The sequence below is a fragment of the Leptopilina boulardi genome, unplaced genomic scaffold, assembly GCF_019393585.1.
Source record: "Leptopilina boulardi isolate dan_hultmark-lab unplaced genomic scaffold, ZJU_Lbou_2.1 LbouV2_255, whole genome shotgun sequence".
In the NCBI taxonomy this organism is placed as follows: domain Eukaryota; kingdom Metazoa; phylum Arthropoda; class Insecta; order Hymenoptera; family Figitidae; genus Leptopilina; species Leptopilina boulardi.
Genome location: NW_026137813.1, coordinates 1,944,757 through 1,966,718, shown reverse-complemented (window position 1 = coordinate 1,966,718; position 21,962 = coordinate 1,944,757). Strand labels below are relative to the sequence as shown.

The 21,962-nt window shown below is 21.7% G+C and overlaps 3 protein-coding genes across 4 annotated transcripts; 2 read left to right on the top strand and 1 right to left on the bottom strand.

The window, feature by feature from the left end:
- Positions 1 to 94: 94 nt before the first annotated feature.
- On the top strand, positions 95 to 8,538 carry LOC127280878 (modular serine protease). 2 transcript variants are annotated; one of them, XM_051304191.1, is made up of 8 exons: positions 95 to 264; positions 1,492 to 1,552; positions 1,801 to 2,178; positions 3,423 to 3,874; positions 5,066 to 5,293; positions 7,047 to 7,336; positions 7,655 to 7,952; positions 8,143 to 8,538. In XM_051304191.1, the coding sequence occupies exons 1-8, from the start codon at positions 234 to 236 to the stop codon at positions 8,409 to 8,411; spliced, it is 2,007 nt and encodes a 668-aa protein (XP_051160148.1). In that variant the 5' UTR covers positions 95 to 233; the 3' UTR covers positions 8,412 to 8,538. The 2 variants fall into 2 exon arrangements, with proteins under 2 accessions (XP_051160148.1, XP_051160147.1); XM_051304190.1 differs by having other exon boundaries at positions 7,613 to 7,952.
- Positions 8,539 to 8,553: 15 nt separating this feature from the next.
- Positions 8,554 to 13,106, bottom strand: LOC127280882 (charged multivesicular body protein 7). The gene is made up of 5 exons (XM_051304196.1): positions 12,843 to 13,106; positions 12,354 to 12,649; positions 9,097 to 9,886; positions 8,796 to 9,009; positions 8,554 to 8,727 (listed from the first exon to the last, which is right to left on the bottom strand). Exons 2-5 carry the CDS (start codon positions 12,641 to 12,643, stop codon positions 8,681 to 8,683), a joined length of 1,341 nt encoding a protein of 446 aa, XP_051160153.1. The 5' UTR covers positions 12,644 to 12,649; positions 12,843 to 13,106; the 3' UTR covers positions 8,554 to 8,680.
- Positions 13,107 to 13,201: 95 nt separating this feature from the next.
- Positions 13,202 to 21,913, top strand: LOC127280880 (mitochondrial-processing peptidase subunit beta). The gene is made up of 6 exons (XM_051304193.1): positions 13,202 to 13,368; positions 13,902 to 14,120; positions 18,530 to 18,915; positions 19,192 to 19,555; positions 20,879 to 21,133; positions 21,750 to 21,913. Exons 1-6 carry the CDS (start codon positions 13,300 to 13,302, stop codon positions 21,888 to 21,890), a joined length of 1,434 nt encoding a protein of 477 aa, XP_051160150.1. The 5' UTR covers positions 13,202 to 13,299; the 3' UTR covers positions 21,891 to 21,913.
- Positions 21,914 to 21,962: the final 49 nt, after the last annotated feature.

Sequence of the window (21,962 nt, the reverse complement as noted above, 5' to 3'; positions counted from 1 at the left end):
CAAAAGTTAATATAAAAATTCCGTATATATATATATATATATATATATATATATATATATATAATAGAAGAAGCACGCGTGACGGAGGAAAATAATTCCCAGTATGTATATATTCTCGAGGCAAGTTGATGTTTTGTATCCGCGTACATCTCCACTGATTCAGAACCAGTGACAACTTAAGAACCAAAGAAGTAGCATTCAATGTTAATCACAAAAATCAATTAATTTTTTCAATGGATAATAGACCAACTATTTTCTTTTGCGGTGAGTTGCAAAAAAAAAAAAAAAAATCTATTAAAATTATTAATTATATTCATTTTATTTTTTCCAATAAACAATTTTGTTTCACAATGCAAATTATTAATTATACGTTGACTTAATTTGAATATTTAATTTAAACATAAAATTTAAATATTAAAAAATTTGAAATATTCGTTAATATAAATATTGAATTGATTGATTTATTTTTTTTTTAAATTAATTTTTCTTGTCACAAGAATTAATTTTAACAGAAATTTTTACGGGGGGTTTTTTTTTTGTTAAACAATGAAGTTGTTGGTGTAAAATTTTGCTCGCGGGAAATTCCGAAATGATGCTAGAAACAAAAGAATTACTTTAAGGAAAATGGAATAATTATGAGAAAACAGAGTAAAGTACCTACTATCGCTAAGTTCATAGGTCAATGATGCAAAATTAATTTAAAAAAACAAATATTTTCATATTCTTACAAATAATTTTATATAGATAACTTGTATGCATTATTTTCCCTTTGAATAATTGCAATAATCCTAAATATATTTACCTGGAATCTGGTTAATTAAAATAAAATAGAAAAAAAAAATTGAATATACATACACACAGTTTTAAACTCAAGAAACCGGTTGTTATAATGACAAGTTCATTGAATGAATGTGTGTGCGAATCTCAACCTTGAACTCTCATATGTATATATATATATATATATATATATTATATTTAAACTTATAAAGTTAAATTAATTCAATAAATATGTTTAAAATAATTGTAGGAAAATTAATTAATTCTAAATAACGAGGAAAAATTATTATAGAAATTTTTTTTTTAAATTTTATTTTATAAATAAACAAAATTATCACTATTAACTAGCAAATAAAAATAATAATAATAAATTAAAAATAATTTAAAAATTTGTTATATAAATTTTTTTATTTTTAGTTATTTTATTTTTTATCTCGACTTATTTAGAAATTAGTTAAATAACTAATTTTACAATTATTTTTATTTTGTAAAAATTAATAACTAAGATTTAAAATTGATAAAGAAATAAATTTAGGTATTTATTTTAGTTTTTGCTTAAAATGTTTAAGTTTTACTATTTAAATATTTTAGTTTGCTTGAAATATGTTTAATTATTATTATTTTTTTTTTTTTTTAATGAATTGATCTTTATCGAAAAGGAAATTAATATCGTAATTAAATAATTTTATTAAAAATAAATTTATTTAAATTTAGTATTACTTTTGGCTATCAATGGTAAAGCATCTCCAGCCAATGACAATAGAAAATCTTGTGGGTAAGTTGATTGATAATAAATTTTTTTTTTTTTTTACACGATTAAATCACCTAAAAATATTAATAATTTTTTTTATGTAAATTTAATTAATAAATAATTATACAAAATTTAACCATTTTTTTAAATAAATAATTAAAATTTTAATTAATAAAATAGTAGGTAATTTTTATTTATTTATTTGATGCAAAAAATGATTTTTCAATTCTTGATTAAATTAATGAAAATATTAATTTTTCTTTTTTTGCAAGTAATTTTCAATTTAAATGCCAAAATGGAGATTGTATTCCACAAGATCGTCTCTGTGATGGACTAACTGATTGTTCTGATAAATCAGACGAAACAAGAGAGGCTTGCAAAACAATGAGATGCAGTCCTTATGTTTTTAAATGTGATTATGGTGCATGCGTCGATGGTGATTCTATTTGTAATGGAATAAAAGATTGTGCTGACAATAGTGATGAAACAATATCATCGTGCACGAGAAATAATGGTACATTTGGAGAATGTCTTTCAAGTCAATTTAAATGTACAAGCGGTCAATGTATTGACAGTACATCACTTTGCGATGGAACTGTTGACTGTAGAGATCAATCGGATGAAACTGCAATTGCCTGTGGATCATTTCCGTAAGTTTGACAAATTTATCAAAATAAATCAAAGAAACAATCCTAAATAAAATTTTTTTTTTTATTTTATTTATTAATTTTTACTCCTTTACATTATTTTGCATTTTTTTTCTACACTATTTTTTTACAACTAATTTTTAATTAATTTTGAAATTTTATTTATTCTCATTAATTAATAATAATCAGTCATTATTTATTGATATACATTCATAATTATATTATTTTAATCTGGGTTGCCATAAAATTTTCCCTGATTTCCTGACAATATTTTTTGTTTTTCCCTGACATTTTCGAATTTTGTTCTTTTTTCTATTAAATGAATGAAAAAATTTGTAAAAAAAAAATCTTCAATTCAAATTTACAAAAAATTTCAATTTCAAATCTTTTAAAATTTAATTAATTCAAAAATTCTTAATTATAGAAACAATTCGAAAATTTAAGTATTTTTTAAAATTTTTATCTAAAATTCTTCGCAAAATCAATAATTTTTAATAGTTTTTTTTTTAATTTAATTTTAAAAAATTTTGAATCCCAAATTTTCTGAAATTTAATTATTGTCTAAAATTTGTATAAAAAAATTCTGTTATATGAATTTACAAAAAAAAATTCAATTTAAAATCACTTGAAATTTAATTATTTCTTAAAATTTTTAACCCGTTAATCTTGAAAAAATTTAATTAATTTGATACATTTACAAAAATGTTGAACGTATTTGTGTGATAATAATTTAAAAAAAAATGTGTCGATTTGTTGTTGGAAATCAGAAATGAATTTTGACAATGAAAATTTTTTTTACATCACATTTAATTCTTTGGATTTGAATTTTTTCTCTTAATTATGAATTTGAATTGTTTATCTTAAACTGAAATTTTTATAGTATTTTAAACTATAAATATTATTTTATAAAATTTTCCCCTACTTCACTGACTTGTGGCAACCCTGTTATTATTAATTTTTAATCAATAATACTTAAAATTGTAAGTGAAATATTAATTTTTTTGTAATTTTATTTACTCTCATTTAATGATATAATTAATAATTTAATTACATTAATTAATTTTAATCAATAATAATAATTATTAACCGTATTAGGCCTTCTCATTTCAAAAATTATTATAATATTAATTCTAATTAATTGAAATTCAAAATTTTATTTTTCATTTTATAATATTAACGATTTGAACGAGAAAAGCAAATAACAAATAATTATTTATTAATTAAAATATATGAAATATTAATTTTAGATGTGATGCGTACGTTTTCCGATGTGCATATGGAGCATGCATTGATCTTGATTTACGATGTAATGGTGCTGTAAATTGTGCTGATGGTTCCGATGAGGATCCATCTTTGTGTGCTAAAGGAACAACTGCTAAACCAAAAATTACCACAAGACCAACATCACCAACTCGACCATCTAGACGACCTATTACTCAAAGACCAACGGTCGAAATTACAAAGAGGCCAACAACTGAAATTACATGTCCAGTACCATCGCAACCACAAAATGGTCATTATAAATTATACAAAAGTCATTGTTCAAGTGGTGATCATTGCGATGTAAGTCCTGGTGTTCGTGCATTAGAAAAAGGAACACAATTAATTTACAATTGTAATTCGGGATTTAGAATGGAAGGATACAAAGATGTTCTCTGTGGTCCCGATAGAAAATGGTTACATATTCCAAAATGCATTGGTATGTATTAATTAAATATAAATTAAATTAATAATTAAATATAAATAAATAGGCATTCCACGGGAAATTTTCATTTAAAATTTGTTTTTCGAAATCTGTATAAAAAATAAGAAAATACGTATTTTTTTATTTTTGATAAAAATGAACTGAAGTTATGATTTTTTGTTCACTTTTTCTCAAATTAAAAAAAAAATCAAAAGTGTCTCTCTTTGAGAAAACTGACTTTTTAAATTTTATTTCAACCTTTTTTGTTGCTTCCGTTATAGGTACGTTATTTTTGAGCAAATATTTGAAAAATTTCAAAAAATGAAAATGTTAAATTTTACAAAATTATAATTTTCTTCATTTTTATCGAATAAAAAAAAAAAAAAAAATACGTAATTTCTTTTTTTTCATAGATTTTGCAAAAAAAATATTTCGGACAAAAAGAAATTTTGAATGAAAATTTCCCATGGAATGCTTCATTTATAGATTAGGGTGGTTCTAATTTTCAAAATTTTCGAATTTTTATCATTCTCGGACAAAATTTTGTTCCAAATGAAATTCATTCTTTCATAATTTTTTTTACATCTATATAATTCTCGACCGTGTGATAAATTCATCAATATATTAATTAAATAAAATTATGACGCGCTTTGAAGAAAGGGACCTTAGAGGCAAAAAATTGTAGGTCATGTTTTAAAATTTTTAATTGAAAATACACAAAGAGAATCAATTCTCAATACAAATTATTGATATTTAAATCTTCATTACATCCAAAATATTCAATAAAAACTGATTTTAATTTTACATAAATAATAAATTTTTCTAATATTTATCTCGGAATTTGAATCTTAAAGATGATATGCACGGAAAAAAAATTAATTTCACAGCTGTAAAAATTTAATTAATTAATATTTAATTAATATATGCAAATTAGACTATTTCCTATTATTTCTGTTCTTTTTCATTAAATTTAAATAAATTAATTAATAAATTAATAAGTAAAAAAAATAAAATTAATAAATTAAATAATTTGATAAATTTACTAATGTAATTAATTTAATAAATAATTTTTAAAATAATTTTTAAACAAATAATTACATAATTAATATTTGAATAAAATTAATTTTAAATTATTATTTTTTTTAGCATAATTTTAAGATTCAAATATAATTTAAAATTTAATAATTTTTTTTTTTTTCTATGTAGAAATTCGATGCCCGGGTTTGTCGTCAATTTCAATGGAAGCCTATTGTGTGCATAACAATAAACATGTTCCATGTGAAGAATCAGTTCTTCCGTTTACATCAGCCGATTTACGATGTCGTGCAAGTTATCATCAGGAGCAAAATCGTTACAGTTTACCAATAAGAAAGGAGAGAGTGATTTGTAATGAAACTGGTCACTGGTCACCAGATCCAATTGAATGCGTAGCAGGTCCGTCTACGATTAATATTTACGTACAGGGAAACTTAGTAAACATCGAGAAACTACAAGTAAATCTTTCCAAAAATATCGAGTTAGATCCTGATAGAATTTATTTTAAGGACGAACCAATTAATAATATTGATAAATCATCAATTGGTGTTCGATCATTTTGTGATAATGAGGATTAAGAAAATATTTTTCAAACAAATTTATAAATTTTATACATTTTTTTTGTTTTTTTTTGTTCTTTTTTAAGTAGATTATTATCAATGTTTGACATGTTACGAAAGTTACGTAACTATGATGTTACCGTTACTTTATTGAAAATTGTTACTAAGAAAGTGTGAGGTTATTGTTTCAAAATTTTAATTTTAAGGTTTATGTTACCTTAAAAATGTAAGTTTACTGTTACTTTCAACAAAAAAATGTAATTGTTTATTGTTAATGTTACATTTTTATGAAAAGTAATTTTTTACATTGTTACCGATACAGTTACCTTGAATAATGATAGTTATATTTTCGTTACGATTTTTTTTTTCTTCTGTTTTTCTATTTTTTATACAGTATTCACATAAAAAATTTCATTGTTAAAATTTAACAAACAAAAACGCGAGACAAAAAATATTTTAATAAAAAACAAAATAAGTTCTATTAATTGAGAAATTTCTAAATTCCGTTTCAATTGTTAATTTAATTTCTAAATACAAATTTCAAATTAAAAATAAATAAAATTATAGAATTCTTAAAATAAAAAAAAATTTGAATAAATATATAATTTCTAAATTCAAACAAATTTTATATTTATATATGTATTAAATAACAAATTATAATTTAAAATGATAAATTTTGAATTTCAAGAGCTTCTCAATTTTTGACAAAAAAGTGAAATAAATGACTGATGATTTCTTTAAAAATGCGAAAAAAAATTATGATACCGTTATTAGTTAAATATTTATGAATTTTATAGTTCTCGAAAAAAAAATTTGACGGTAACTTATTAGAAAATTGGAAAAAAAAAATTCCAAAACAAGTAGAGGTAAATCACAAACAATGAATATAATAAAATGACTTTTATTATGTATTTTGTAATATAAAAAATGTTTGAAGTGTAAAAAATTATAAAAGTTCATTATAAATACTTCGCTCGCCATACGAAATATTTTTTGTAAATAAAAATTGTTGTTTTTAAAAATCAATAGTAAATTATATTAATTAATTCACAAATATTACCTTAGTTTATCAGTATTAAATTAATTGAACAATATTTTTTTTAAGTTAATCAACAAAATCAAAGGAATTAATTAATATAATTTATCGAAATTAATTAAAATAAGTTATTAAAATTAATTGATATAATTTATTAAAATTCATTAATAAAAATTCATAAAAATAAATTAATATAATTTATTAAAAATTTATTTTGACACATTAATAAAATGAAGTAAAATTTGCTTGATAAATATATCGAAAAAATTAAATTTAGAAAAATATCAAAAAAAAAATGGAATGATATATTAATAAAATATGAATTTGTTAATAAAATATGAATTTTCGAATAAAATTAGAAAACTTAAATTTCGAAATACATAAAATTGTAAATTAACCACTAATTCATTATTTATAAAATTAAAATATTTTATTTATGCCGTATTGTGAATTATCTCTACTGTTAAATAGATACGAGTATACGATTTATTATTATTATTAATGAACAAAAAAAAAGCAAGTTATTTGATTTTTAAAGAAAAATTTTTGTTTTTAGATTGTGGTAAGGCTGCTTTAAATGTTGTACAATTAATTGTAAATGGTACACTGGCAAAACCATCAGAATTTCCATGGCATGCAACAATGTATAGACAGGATTATGGAAGTGGTGAAAAACAATTTATATGCGGTGCATCAATTATTCAAGAAGACTTACTGATAACTGCCGCCCATTGTGTTTATGACGAATCATCACGTCGACTGTACGATGCTTCACGATTTTATGTAGCAACGGGAAATATTTTTCGAGATTATGACGCTCCCTCCCCTTATGTTCAAAGAAAAAAGGTATATTACGTATTTTTTTTTTCATTATCATCTCTTTAGTCACAGTTCTTTCCCTATTTATTTATTTATACCAAGTATTTCAATGCAGATGAAAAATAGTCATTGATTTTTCCCTCTTTATTTGATGAAAAATAAATCTATACAATGATTATAAAAAGAATTTTTAATTAAATTTAGATAAAATTTAATAAAGTTGATATTAACAAAGAAAATAAAATTCACTTTAAAATTAATAGCGAAAAAATTCTAATGTGGCAATTTTTTTTTTTTTTTAAGGTGAAAAATATCTTCATTAGATGCACATATCGAGGTTTACAGGGACTTTATGCGAATGATATTGCAATTTTGGAACTTAAAGAGTCTTTTACATTTACTGGACTCTTAATGCCAATTTGTCTTGATTATCGTGCACGATTGGGAAATAAACCAGTATTAGAAACCGGAAATTTGGGACGTGTTCCGGGATTTGGAAGAACGGAGGAGGGCTCGACAAGTTATGTTTTGAGATCAATTTCTGTTCCTTATATTTCACAGCAACAATGTGAAACTGCCGCTGCTGAAACTGATAGTGCAAGTTTCATTACAGCTGATAAATTTTGTGCAGGCTATACAAATGGTAATTTCATTTTTTTTTTTATTTTATTAAAAACAGTTTGCAAAAAAAAAAAATTTTAAATAAAATCCGAGTAATTGATTTTCTCTTTTAAATTCAAGTATACATTTAGAAAAAAAAAATGTTTTTGGTAATTTAAAAAAATCAATTTTTTTCTCGAAATTATTACTATTTATTTATTCATTTGTTTTAGGTTCTTCCGTGTGTGACGGTGACAGTGGCGGTGGATTGGTATTTAAAGATAAAGAATTATGGTTTCTTCGTGGAATTGTGAGTGTTGGAATTGGTGCAAAAGGTGATAATGGCGAAAGAACATGTAACAGTTACACATATTCTTTATATACAGAAGTTGCAAGTGGAAATTTAGATTGGATCGAGGATGTTATTCAAAATTTACGAAGCAATAAAAATTATCCACAATGTCATGTAGAAGAACCAGTAAAATTTTACGAACTTTACTAGAATAGTTTTCTTTTCCTTTTTTTTTTTTTTAATGAAATAAAAATTTTCCCACCTTATTTTTACTTTATAATAATCATAGAATATATATATATATATACAATTTTACTTAATTTTTGTTTTTGTAAAAAAAAACTTTTATAAATAATTTGTTCTATCGTATATTAAGTATAATACAGTCCCATTTTTATAAAATTGAATAAATTTAGGAAAATAATAATTTAATTTACTTACAGTATATTATATTTTTTCGTGTAATTCTATTTTATTTTCTACATCGTTGGCAATATTTGTGTTGGCTTTTTTGCGGCAGGCAAATCTGAAAATTGAAAGCAATTTTTTAATTTTGAAATTAATTTTTAATTATTAAAAAAAATTATTAATTACCTAGTAGATTCAAACTTGATAAATCAGGCAAATCTTTTAAATCCGGAATATTTAAACTCGTATCTTTTGTTTCTAAATTCTTTTCCTTTTCTGAATCTCCAAACGAGGAATCCAGTAAATCTTGTAATTCTTTTTCAAGATCTGTATCAGATTCATTATCGCGCATAGAAGGTTCTGCCATAACTGACTGAACTTCTTTCATATCTTCCAATGCCTAAAAAAAAAAGAAATTTTCTTATAAAATCGCAAATTAAAAATTGATAAAAAATATATTAGAAAACAAATTCGATTTTTTACATACATCGGAAAGATTATCCATTGTATCACGAACATTATCCTCAGTTAAGCCAGTTTCTTCGAATTTCTTGAGAATATTACAACCAACTTTATAAACATCCAATACCTCTGCATCGGAATGTGCATCGTGAATTCTTGACAATAATGTTTGTACATTTCTCAATGATGCGCCACGTTTTTCAATACATTTTTCAAGTTCATGTTTTTTTCGCAAACAATTTTTTGCCGCATGTCTAAATTCCGTGGAAACATAGGATTTTGCTTTTTCCACGCATGCACGTTTTTCCAATTCCAATAGTTCAATATTTTTGATAAGTAAACTCTCTTGTTTTTTTAATTTAAAAACACCTTCTTCAACTTCAGATATATTTTTTACACCTTGCGTTGATATTTTTACTAATAATTCACCTTTTAAATCTAAACAATTACCTTTGAGTGCTGCTTTTCTTGTATTTTTTAACCATATTAATGCTAATCGAATATTTTTCTCGCTTATAAGTTTATTATTTGTTTGTTGAATGCAACGTTCAACAATTTCTGAAATTGGATATAAATTATTTTCTTGATTATTGTCAGCATTGTCAATTGTTGAGAGAATTATTTCTCCCAAATCTTTGATCGTTGGTAAATGAATGTATTTTGCATGAATGCTTATAACATCTTCGGAAACATAGGTTTTTGCTTTTGAAAAAGACCAAATGAGTGGTTTTTTCACTAATACATCAACTGCCCAACCTGTCCATGTACTCGAAGGTTCTTTTATGAAATCTTGTTCCAAAATAATTTCTCCATTTCTAAATAAAGATAAAGATTAAAAATATTCATTGTTTTAGATTTTTATGTTTTTATTTCAATAAATTTATGTCATATAAAATTGAAAAATTTTATATTACTAATATATTAACTAATATATATTATAAGTATTTTTATGTTCAAAAAATTTCATTACCTAGAATTTACTTTAGTAAAATTTTTTATTTCTTCGAATTATTATTTAACAGTAAATTTTTTATAAATTTATATTTTAAAGATTTCTTAATTCCGAATTTATATTTTACATTACTTGCATTTGACCGAATATCTATCAGAAAAATTTGAGCGTAAATTAAAAAATTAACATATCAAAAATTATCAACGAAATTATGATTGATTAATATTTTTAAATTTACGATCAAATTATTCTGCAAGATATTTATTCGGATAAATAAAAGTATTTTAAAATAAAAATTTGGCGTTTTAAGAAATCTGTAAATTATAAATTGGGAAAAATTGGCTAGAAATTAATTCTTTCGAATATTTTTTCTTTAAAATAAAAATTCTTTTAAATTATTATTCTGTGTAGTAAAAATTTAAGCAAATAGGTGACAAAAAGATGATTAAAAACTAATAATTAAAAACAATTATAGTTCAAAATAACTCATTTTTATCATCTATTTAAATTTCGATTAATTGAAATTTTTCATCAATGATTGAAGCATTTAAAAAATTCGGATAAATTGAAAACTAAGTCAATCAAAATTTGGAAAAATTGAAATTCATATTTATTCGAAACTTAAAATTTCGATTAATTAAAATTCCTGTCATTTGAAACTTAAATTGACTAATCTTTAGATAGAATGAAATTTCATTAATTTTAAGTTTCAATTAATTGAATTTGCATTTTATTAAAATTTTAATTAATAAATTTGTATTATAGTCAATAAAAATTAAAATTGATTGAAATTTTAATCACTTGAAATTAAAATTAAACTTAGATTGAATTGAAATTTGGATAGATTAAAATTTGAATTAAATAAAATTAAATTAATTTGAAATTTTTAGGCCTCGGATCGACTTTAAGGCGTAAAAAAAATAGTTTTAGTCGATATTTTTTATTTTAATTAAATTTAATTAGTTAATAAATATTTTACTTTAAATAACTAACGTTATTAGATATTAAATTTATTTTATTCATTTATTTGAAAATACATTAATTTTTTATTAATTTCCTAATAAAAACAATTATATAAGAATATTATTATCAATAAAATTTATTTCGAATATTTCAGAATCGAACTAAGACAAATTTTAAAAAATTTTAATTAAGCAGAACAAATTTCTAAAAAAAATCTTAAAGTTCCATTTTACAAAATTTTTTATAACAAAGAAATAAATTAATTAATTTCTATATATAAATAAATTTATATGAATTAAAAATTTTGTCATACTTTTTAATTTAATGATAAAAAAAACTTAGGACAATAATAAAGTTTTACAGATTTTTAAATTACATTTTTTTAAAAATAATTGGATTTACAGAAGATTTTAAATTTGAAATAAATTTTCTGCAAATTTAAACTGCGTTAGTTTTTTTCTTAATTTCTGACAACAATTCAATCCTAGAGTTTATATTTGAATTTTTTTAAAATAATTGAATTATTTAAAGAATATTTTTAAAAATCATTAAAAATAATTGAATTGTGGAAGAGTTACAGATGAAATTTTTAGAAATAATTGAATTTCAAAAGATTTTGTTAAATTTTAAACAATAATAAAATTTTACAGAATTGAAAATAATTTATCAAATAATTTTAGATAACACTTTTTTTAAAAAAAATTGAATTTTCAAAGATTTACAATTCCAATTTTTTAAAATAATTGAATTTCAAGTGATTTTTGATGGAAATTTTCGGTGATTTTTGTTGCTAAAGAATTTTTTAGAAATTAAAGACAAAAATTGAAATTTAAAAGTTTTTAATTTGAAAAATGTTTTTAGGTAATTGAATTTTCGAAGGAAAATTATAAAAATTATTTAAAATAATTGAATTTCGAAAGAGTTATATAGTTAAAATTATTAAATTTCAGAAAGTTTTAGTTGGAAAATTCTAGAAATAATTAATTTTTAAAAGGTAAAGAAATTTTTGAAAATAATTGAATTTAAAAAATTTTTAATTCAAAAATAGTTTAAGATAATTGAATTTGTGAAGAATTAATTAAAAAATTAATTTAGTGAAGGATTTTTAGTTAAAAATTTGTTAAATAATTGAATTAAAGAAGATCAGCATTCTATACTAAAAAGGACATATTTTGTTTGAAAATTTTGTAAAAAATATTTTTAAAAAAGTTGCCTAAAATTTAGATGAATTCAAATTTAAATAGATTCATATTTGAATCAATTGAATTATGGATATAAATAATTGATTTTTTTTGTTTTCCCCAAACTTTTTCCTGATTTGTGTCTCACAATTTGAATAGTATAATTTAAAATATAAATAAAATTACCTGTGCATTTCCTGAATGACAGTAGATAAACAAACTGGAACACGACCATTTCTTTTGAAAGCAATATTTAAGTCAGATATACTAAAACAACAACTTTTTGAATAGTCCAATAGTTCTAAAATAATTTCATGCCAAAATTTGTATTTTGAACTCCAATCTTGTGGATTGACAGATCGATTTCTAAAGTCAGCAAACAATGAATTCATTCTATCGTCTTGTTTCCAACATTCTGGTAATTTATTTTCAGGTAAAGGTGAAATATTGTTAGAAGAATTGTCCTTTGACGCCATTTTTTTCTATGCAAAATTATAAAAAAAAAAAAAAAAAATCAACAAAATTGAATGATAAACAAATTCTCACCCAAATTTTTTTTTACTAATCAAAATACTATAAACCATTTGTCTATGTGTAAATATTTAATTATACATTTAGTTAAAAATTAAATAAAGTATTTTTGATATTTAAATATAATATTTTAAATATTGTTACCTATTTTGAAAATATTTACGCAGTAATAATGACGTTTCTTTTAAGGTTAGAAAACACTATATACAAATCTTTTTAAATTGTTCTTGTTCTAAAATCAAATGTGATAAATTGATTCACAAAAGTGCATAAAAGCATTCTGTGAGATTAAAAAAAAGAACGATATATCACTTTATAAATAACTTTATATAATTTTTTCAATTTTTTTTATTATTTATTTTCATCACTTGGATCACTTGTAATTGCAATCTCAATTTCAATATTACTATTACGCTTGCGTGAAATCCAATAATTTGATTGGTTCGCAAAATGACGGGGGGAAATTTCAAATACCAACCAGAAGAAAAAAGAAGGAGAAATTTAAAAAATACCGCGCCTCACCAAAAACCTTCAAAGACACGCAGGCGCAGTGCAACAAGCTCACACGTCAAAAAATTTTCTGCTATTCTTCCCAGAAAAAATGGCGACTCGTTTACTGAGGTTCAGCACCGCTTTGCGGTCTTATTCGGATAAAAATAGTCTCATTCAGGTAGAAAATTTAATTATTTTAAACTTAATATTATTTTATTAGTGAAGAATTTCTTTTTTATGAGGTTTTACGTTTGAATCTTTTTTTTTTTTGACACATCATTTTTTGCTCACGATCAAAGCCTCCCTTACGTAACGTGATTAATTTTTATTAGTATTTTTCTTGAATTTAAAAACTAATATTGAAGTAATCTTTTATTTTTTTATAACGAAGTTGTATTTTTAAATTCCAATTATGAAATGTCAAAATTATTAATTTGTGGAGTATGAATTATATTTTCTAACCTCTCTTAGCTGCGCCTCGATATTATTGACTCCGAAAAATCTATTGTTTTTTCTCCTAACCTCGTCTATTTTTTATATGGCAAATTGTAATCGAATTTTTTCAATTTTTTTTTATATTTAATTTACAAATACCTTGAAATGTTAGTTTCAATATATATGTTTCTTAAATGTGATTCGAGTTTTTTCAAGTTTGTTAAATGTTATAAAAAAAAAAATCAAGTTTCTTAAATGTGATTCGCATTTCTTAAGTTTCCAAAACGATGGAGATCATCGCAAGCATCTCTGCAGCAAATTCTGATAAATCAACCACCGACTAAATTAACAACCCTCAATAATGGAATGAGAGTAGCCAGTGAAGATAGTGGAGCAGCAACTGCTACCGTAGGAATTTGGATTGATGCTGGGAGTCGTTACGAAACTGACGAAAATAATGGAGTTGCTCACTTCCTGGAGCATATGTCCTTCAAAGTACGTTTCAAATAGATGTAATCAATTTACTTTTCTCTTTCATTTTTTTTAATTCTCCTGTCTTATTGTGATTTTTTTAAATTGTTTTTATTTATTTTTCATTTATTTTTATTTATTATTATTTTATTTATGAAATAAAATTATTTATTTATTTTATTGTGCTTTCTATATTTTTATTACTTTGCTAATGATAAATGTATTTAATTTATTTTTCTCTATAATTTTTTTAATTCTCCACTGTTATTGTATTTTTATTTTATTGTTTTATTTATTTATCTTTTGTTTATTATTTTATTTATGAAATAACAGGCGTTAGATTATACGAATTTTTCCGACTTTTTTTCAAAAATACGACTTTTTCGACTTATTTTAATAAAATGCAACTTTTTCTACTTTTTTTTTACAAAATTTATAAAAACAAAATACTTCTTTTTTAATATAGAATGCTATTATTAATACTAAATTAATTATTTTAAATAATTTTAATGAAATTCTTCACAAATTCAATTATCTTAAACTATTTTTCAATTAAAATGTTTATGAAATTTAATAATTGTTTATAATCTGAAAGCATTTTTCAATTAAAAACTTTTGGAATTCAATTTTTGTCTACAATTTCGAATAAATTCTTCATCAACAGAAATTCAATTACATTTAAAAAATGTTATCAAAAATTATTTGATTAATTATTTTTAGTTCTGTACTAAATTTCAATTATTTTCTAAAATTTTAATTCAAAATCAATAAAATTCAATTATTTTTAAAATTTTCAATTTAAATTCAACTAAAATTCAATTATTTTCAAAAATTTCGATTCAAAATCAACTAAAATTCAATTTTTTCCATAATTTGTTTTATTTTTTAATTTTAGTTGATTTTAAATTGAAAATTTTAAAAATAATTGAATTTTATTGATTTTGAATTAAAATTTTAGAAAACAATTGAAATTTAGAACAGAACTAAAAATAATTAATCAAATAATTTTTTATAACATTCTTTAAAAGTAATTGAATTTTCAAAGATTTTTGTCTGCAATTTCTAATAAATTTTTTAGTAACAGAAATCATGAAAAATTTTAAATTAAAAATCACTTGAAGTTCAATTAATGTTAAGAAATCAAAATTGTAAATCTTTGAAAATTCAATTACTTTTAAAGAATGTTATAAAAAATTATTTGATTAATTATTTTTAGTTCTGTACTAAATTTCAATTATTTTCTAGAATTCTAATTCAAAATCAATAAAATTCAATTATTTTTAAAATTTCAATTCAAAATCAACTAAAATTCAATTATTTTCAAAAATTTCAATTTAAAAGTTTCTAAAATTCAATTTTTTTCCATAATTTCAATTCAATATCAATTGAAATTTAATGATTTTCAAAAATTTTAATTTAAAACCAACTAAAATTGAATTATTATCAAAAATTTTAATTTAAAAGCTTTTAAAATTTTCCATCGGGTCATTCCATTATATTTCATCTGAAGTCGTTGCGGCTTATTTTTAGAAAAATCTGATAATTTGTAATAATGATATTTAATATCCGTACAATTCATTTTTGGCAAATTTTTTATAAAATTATTTGTATTTGCTTTGGAATTTTATTTTTTAAGTTGAGGTGCACGGAAAAAAGGTTATTTTGACAGCTTTGGAAATTTAATCAAAAAACACAAAAATAATTTAGATAGAATAAATTTTTTGTTTGATATATATTCAAAATAGTCCAATTTACTTATATTAATTGATTTCTATGTTAAAAAGTCCAAAATATTATATGAAAATTGATTTTTAAACTTGCCTGTCAAATGCCAAAATTCACCATATTTTTATTACATTTTTCTAGAAAGTTAATAAATATTTAAAAAATTATTACAGCTTAATATTAAGTACTTTCAATGTACTTTCATATGATGCGCTGACTTTTTAATATTATGTAGTAGAAATAGGAAAAATTTTACTTTGAATGTTGAACTTTCCAGGATTTTCGGTGATTTTGAACACTTGTATCTCCTCAGGTGCAAAATAAAAAAATCCAATTTTTGTCTTAATATTTAAGTTAGACCTTGTTTTCGAAATCCATCGCCAAAATTTGACAGAATGGAAAACAAGGTCTAACTTAAATATTAAGACAAAAATTGGATTTTTTTATTTTGCACCTGAGGAGATACAAGTGTTCAAAATCACCGAAAATCCTGGAAAGTTCAACATTCAAAGTAAAATTTTTCCTATTTCTACTACATAATATTAAAAAGTCAGCGCATCATATGAAAGTACATTGAAAGTACTTAATATTAAGCTGTAATAATTTTTTAAATATTTATTAACTTTCTAGAAAAATGTAATAAAAATATGGTGAATTTTGGCATTTGACAGGCAAGTTTAAAAATCAATTTTCATATAATATTTTGGACTTTTTAACATAGAAATCAATTAATATAAGTAAATTGGACTATTTTGAATATATATCAAACAAAAAATTTATTCTATCTAAATTATTTTTGTGTTTTTTGATTAAATTTCCAAAGCTGTCAAAATAACCTTTTTTCCGTGCACCTCAACTTAAAAAATAAAATTCCAAAGCAAATACAAATAATTTTATAAAAAATTTGCCAAAAATGAATTGTACGGATATTAAATATCATTATTACAAATTATCAGATTTTTCTAAAAATAAGCCGCAACGACTTCAGATGAAATATAATGGAATGACCCCATCTAAAATTTTTTGAAATTTAATAATTTTAAATGAGCCAAAATTTCTGAACGTTCAAATGAACAAAATATTTTTTTCAATCTATAAATTATGTATTAAAAATTATGATGACCATGTAAAATAAAACAGTAAATTAAACAATTATTAAATTAATAACTTATTTTTAGATATTTAAAACAATATTTTGTAATAAAATTTGTACATAAAGAAGTTGCAAAAAAAATTTCATTCATTTGAACGTTCAAAACTTTTGGCTCATAATTTCACTAAAAAATTTATTAGAAACTGCAGACAAAAATACAATAATTTAAAAACTTTTACGAAGCTGAAGTACGCAACGTTTATATAAACGATTTTTAAAGAAATAATTTTTTAAAATAAAAAATTCTATAATTTTTTGCCTAAAAATTATTTTTTTATAATTTGTTGATTAATAAAAATTATAAGAAATATTTTTTAGACAAAAAATTATAGAATTTTTCATTTTAAAAAATTATTTCTTTAAAAATCGTTTATATAAACGTTGCGTACTTCAGCTTCGTAAAAGTTTTTAAATTATTGTATTTTTGTCTGCAGTTTCTAATAAATTTTTTAGAGAAATCTTCAAAAATTTAAAATTTAAAATCACTTGAAGTTCAATTAATTTGAAAAATATAAATTGTAAATCTTTGAAAATTCAATTACTTTTTAAAAATATTATCTAAAATTATTTGATAAATTATTTTTAGTTCTGTAAAATTTAATTATTATCTGAAAATTTGTCTTACAATTATAGTTCGATTCAGAAATATTCTAAATAAATTTTCTTGATAATATTTTTATGCGAAGCTGAAGTACGCAACGTTTATATATAAACGATTTTTAAAGAAATAATTTTTAATATTAAAAATTCTATAATTTTTTGCTTAAAAAATATGTTTTTATAATTTGTTGATTAATGAAAACTACAAGAAATATTTTTTAGGCAAAAAATTATAGAATTTTTCATTTTAAAAAATTATTTCTTTAAAAATCGTTTATCATAAACGTTGCGTACTTCAGCTTGGTTATTTTTATAGAATTATTCTCATTACAGAATTAATAAAATGAATTTAATATATCTAATAATTTTAGTTATTTAAAGTAAAATATTTATTAACCAATTGTTGAAATAAAAAAAAAATCGACTTTTTTTTGAATATTAATCGACTAAATCGATCCGAGGCCTGTAATTGATAAATTATTTTAATTTTTATAAAATTTAATTATTGCATGAAATTTAAAAAAATTTTTTCTCATGATTTAATTAAATTTTCGGATGTAATATTTAAAATATAATTAAATTTACAATATAAAAACATTGATTTATGGCCAGAAATTTTGAAAAATAATTTGTTTAACATTCCTAAACTTATATTAATTTACAGAACACGAAATTACAAATTTTTATCTTTTCTACATAAATGATTCAATTGACCCAAGTTTGAATTAAAAAAAAAAAAAAAAATTTCGTCGCTTTAAAATTATTTATGTCAAATTTCAATTTAAATTAGTTGAAGCAATTTTTTGTGCCTTAAAGTCGATCCGAGGCCTGAAATGAAATTATTTATCTATTTTATAGTGCTTTCATTATATTTTTATATTATTTCATTTCAATTGTCTATTCACTGATGTCTTAATTTTTAACAAAAAAAAAACTTTTTAACGTTTATTATCAGGGAACAGCGAAACGTTCGCAAATTGATCTCGAATTGGAAATTGAAAATATGGGAGCCCATTTGAATGCATACACAGGCAGAGAACAAACTGTCTATTATGCCCGATGTTTAAAGCAAGATGTACCAAAAATGGTGGAAATTTTAAGTGATATCATTCAAAATTCCAAATTGGGTGAAGCTGAAATTGAACGTGAACGAGGTGTGATTCTTAGAGAAATGCAGGATGTTGAAACAAATTTACAGGAAGTTGTTTTCGATCATTTACACTCGACTGCCTTTCAAGGCACTCCATTGGGAAGAACAATTCTAGGACCAACTAAAAATATTAAATCCATCTCGAGAAATGATCTTGTTTCTTACGTTAAAAATCATTATGGTCCACCGAGGTAATTATAATAGAGAATAGAATTTACTGCTTTCTTAGAAGACCAAACAGAGTGAAATTAAAATAAAATTTCAATAAAAACTTATAGAAACACAAATATTTTTTTTAATGGCAATTTTTATTTCAAAAATTTTAGTTTAATTGTCGCGGAAAAAGAAATAATTTTATTTATTTATTTAAAGTAAAGAAAAGACAAATGTTAAGTTTAGAAATTTTTTTTTTTTAAATTGCTTTTTTTGTTTGGCAAAAAGTCGTAATTTGAAATTTTTGTTAACAGATTTGTGCTCGCTGGTGCAGGAGGTGTTGAACATCAACAATTGGTTGATTTGGCTGAGAAGCACTTTGGTAAAATGACTGGTCCTCATTATGATGATGTACCAAGTTTTTTGAATAATTGTCGATTCACTGGATCGGAAATTCGTGTGCGTGATGATTCCATACCACTTGCACATGTTGCCATTGCCGTTCAAGGTGTTGGATGGGCAAATTCAGATAACATTCCTCTCATGATATTCAATACACTTATTGGTACTTGGGATCGTAGCCAAGGTGGTGGAGGTAACAATGCAAGTAATTTAGCAAGAACCGTCACCGAGAAAAACTTGTGTCACAGCTTCCACAGTTTTAACACTTGTTACAAGGTATGTATAATTTTCAAAAATCTATTTAATTATTACGATAATTCAATATTGCACAAAAGGTGTCCAATCACTTATCTCTTATTTAAAAAAAAAAAAAAAAAATGTTTAACAAAATTTGAAAATTTTTGAAAAATTTTCACATTTTATTTATTTATGTTATAAATAATCTTTGTAAGTAATAAATTTAAAAATTTTATATTTTCTAAATGAAGCAAACTACCTTCGTCAAATTTTAATCTTATAAAATTTAATTATTTCTAAAATTGTAATAAAAATTAGAAAAAAAAAATTTATTAATATAAAAATGGACAAAAATCAAATTATTTTTAATAGTTATAATATTTCTTGAAAAATTCAATTATTTAAAAAAGTTTCAAATAAAAACCCTAAAATTGAATTATTGACAGAAATTAAAAAAAAACTACAGGGAAAAAATTTATTTTAAATTTAAAATCGTCTGCACTTCAATTAATTAACAAAAATTTAATTTATAAATCTGTAAAACTTAATTATTGTACAAAATTTTCTTAATCATTAAAACTAAAAACCATGCCAAAATTTTAAATTCGAATAAATTTCTTAAATCAGACAAAAGAAAGATTTTAGGAGCCAAAAGTTTTGAACGTTCAAAAGAATTAAGTATGAATTTTATTACAAAATATTGTTTTAAATATCTAAAAAAAAAGTTATTAATTTAATATTTGTTTAATTTACTGTTTTATTTTACATTAATATTATAATTTTTAATAATTTATAGATTGAAAAAAATATTTTATTCATTTGAACGTTCAGAACTTTTGGCTCATAAGATTTTGGCGTATTTTTTAAAATAAATCAATGAAAAATTATTAATTATTATTATTATTTATTAAATAAATGAAATTTGTTTTAATTTTTCGTTATAAAATTTTTATTACACTATAAAACTCGAATAATTTACGAAGCTGAAGTACGCAACGTTTATATAAACGATTTTTAAAGAAATAATTTTTTAAAATGAAAAATTCTATAATTTTTTGCTTAAAAAATATTTCTTGTAGTTTCCATTAATCAACAAATTATAAAAAAATATTTTTTCGGCAAAAAATTATAGAATTTTTCATTTTAAAAAATTATTTCTTTAAAAATCGTTTATATAAACGTTGCGTACTTCAGCTTCGTAATAATTTTTATTATAACAATAATATTGATGGAGGAGAATTGTTTTTTCGAATCATATAGATAGTTTTTTCAAATAATTTAAATTTAAAAAATGTTAAATAAAAAAAATTTCTGATTAAAAATAATAATTAACGATTGTTAATTTTCTTCTTTTTTTTTAAGGACACTGGACTATGGGGAATGTATTATGTGTGCGAAAATGAACAAACTGAAGATATGACATTTGCAGTTTTAAAAGAATGGATGAGAATTTGCACATCCATCACAGAAAAAGAAGTTGCCCGTGCAAAGAATATTTTAAAAACAAATATGCTCTTACAATTGGATGGAACATCAAATATTTGTGAAGATATTGGTAGGCAAATGCTTTGCTACGAAAGACGAATTCCACTTCACGAATTAGAAGCAAGAATAGAGGTAAGTTTTCATATTTCATTTTTTTTTGTACTGTAAGCGAAACTTTCAATTAAAAATTAATTTTAAAACAATATAATTTTTTTTAAATTGAAAAATGTTTTTTTCCAATATTCGTATAAAATATTTCTTCTGTTTTTCCTGATTTTTAATAATATAATAATTTACAAATTTTTTCTTTTGAATTTTGTTTAAAAATTAATTTTTATCTCAAATATTAATTTTTTAATATTTTAATTATATTAATAATTTTTTTATTATTATTATTATTTTTTTTTTATTAATTTTAAATCATTATTTTTATTCACTTGATTATAATCAAGGAAAATGTAAAGAATGTAAAAACTGGAAGTTCGTCCAAAATCGAAAGGTTTTTTTTTTATTTACTAATAAATAATATTAATTATTAATTAATTTTTACAAATTTTCCACATATTGATATAAATAAAAAACCAATTAATAAAAACTAATTTTTTTTTCAATATTTTTTAATTTTTACAAATTTTGTTTTATATTTTTTAACTGTTAAATATTTAAATTTTTTCTCTCAACTTTTTCGTGAAAATTTATTGTAATTTAATGGAAAACTTTGAATTTAATTACGAATTATTTATTTTAGAGTGTAACAGCTAGAACTATACAAGACGTTGGAATGAATTACATTTACAATCATTGCCCAGCATTAGCAGCAATTGGTCCAGTCGAAGCTGTTCCTGATTATAATCTTATCAGCGGCGCAATGTACTGGTTAAGACTCTAAATAAATTTTCAAAGCAACAGTCATTAATGTATTATAATTTTAGAGAAAAAAAAAACAAAAAACTCATACTGT

Bases quoted from the DNA above. Each gene is read 5' to 3' on its own strand.
- LOC127280878 (XM_051304190.1), top strand. From the start codon at position 234: ATGGATAATAGACCAACTATTTTCTTTTGCG. The intron at 5,294-7,046 runs GTCCGTCTACGA...TTTTGTTTTTAG, and splicing joins TCCAATTGAATGCGTAGCAG to ATTGTGGTAAGGCTGCTTTA. The intron at 7,337-7,612 runs GTATATTACGTA...TTTTTTTTTAAG, and splicing joins CTTATGTTCAAAGAAAAAAG to GTGAAAAATATCTTCATTAG.
- LOC127280882 (XM_051304196.1), bottom strand. From the start codon at position 12,643: ATGGCGTCAAAGGACAATTCTTCTAACAATATTTCACCTTTACCTGAA. The intron at 9,887-12,353 runs GTAATTTTATTT...ATCTTTATTTAG, and splicing joins GTCATTCAGGAAATGCACAG to AAATGGAGAAATTATTTTGG. The intron at 9,010-9,096 runs GTATGTAAAAAA...TTTTTTTTTTAG, and splicing joins CAATGGATAATCTTTCCGAT to GCATTGGAAGATATGAAAGA.
- LOC127280880 (XM_051304193.1), top strand. From the start codon at position 13,300: ATGGCGACTCGTTTACTGAGGTTCAGCACCGCTTTGCGGTCTTATTCG. The intron at 13,369-13,901 runs GTAGAAAATTTA...GCATTTCTTAAG, and splicing joins ATAAAAATAGTCTCATTCAG to TTTCCAAAACGATGGAGATC. The intron at 19,556-20,878 runs GTATGTATAATT...TTTTTTTTTAAG, and splicing joins GTTTTAACACTTGTTACAAG to GACACTGGACTATGGGGAAT.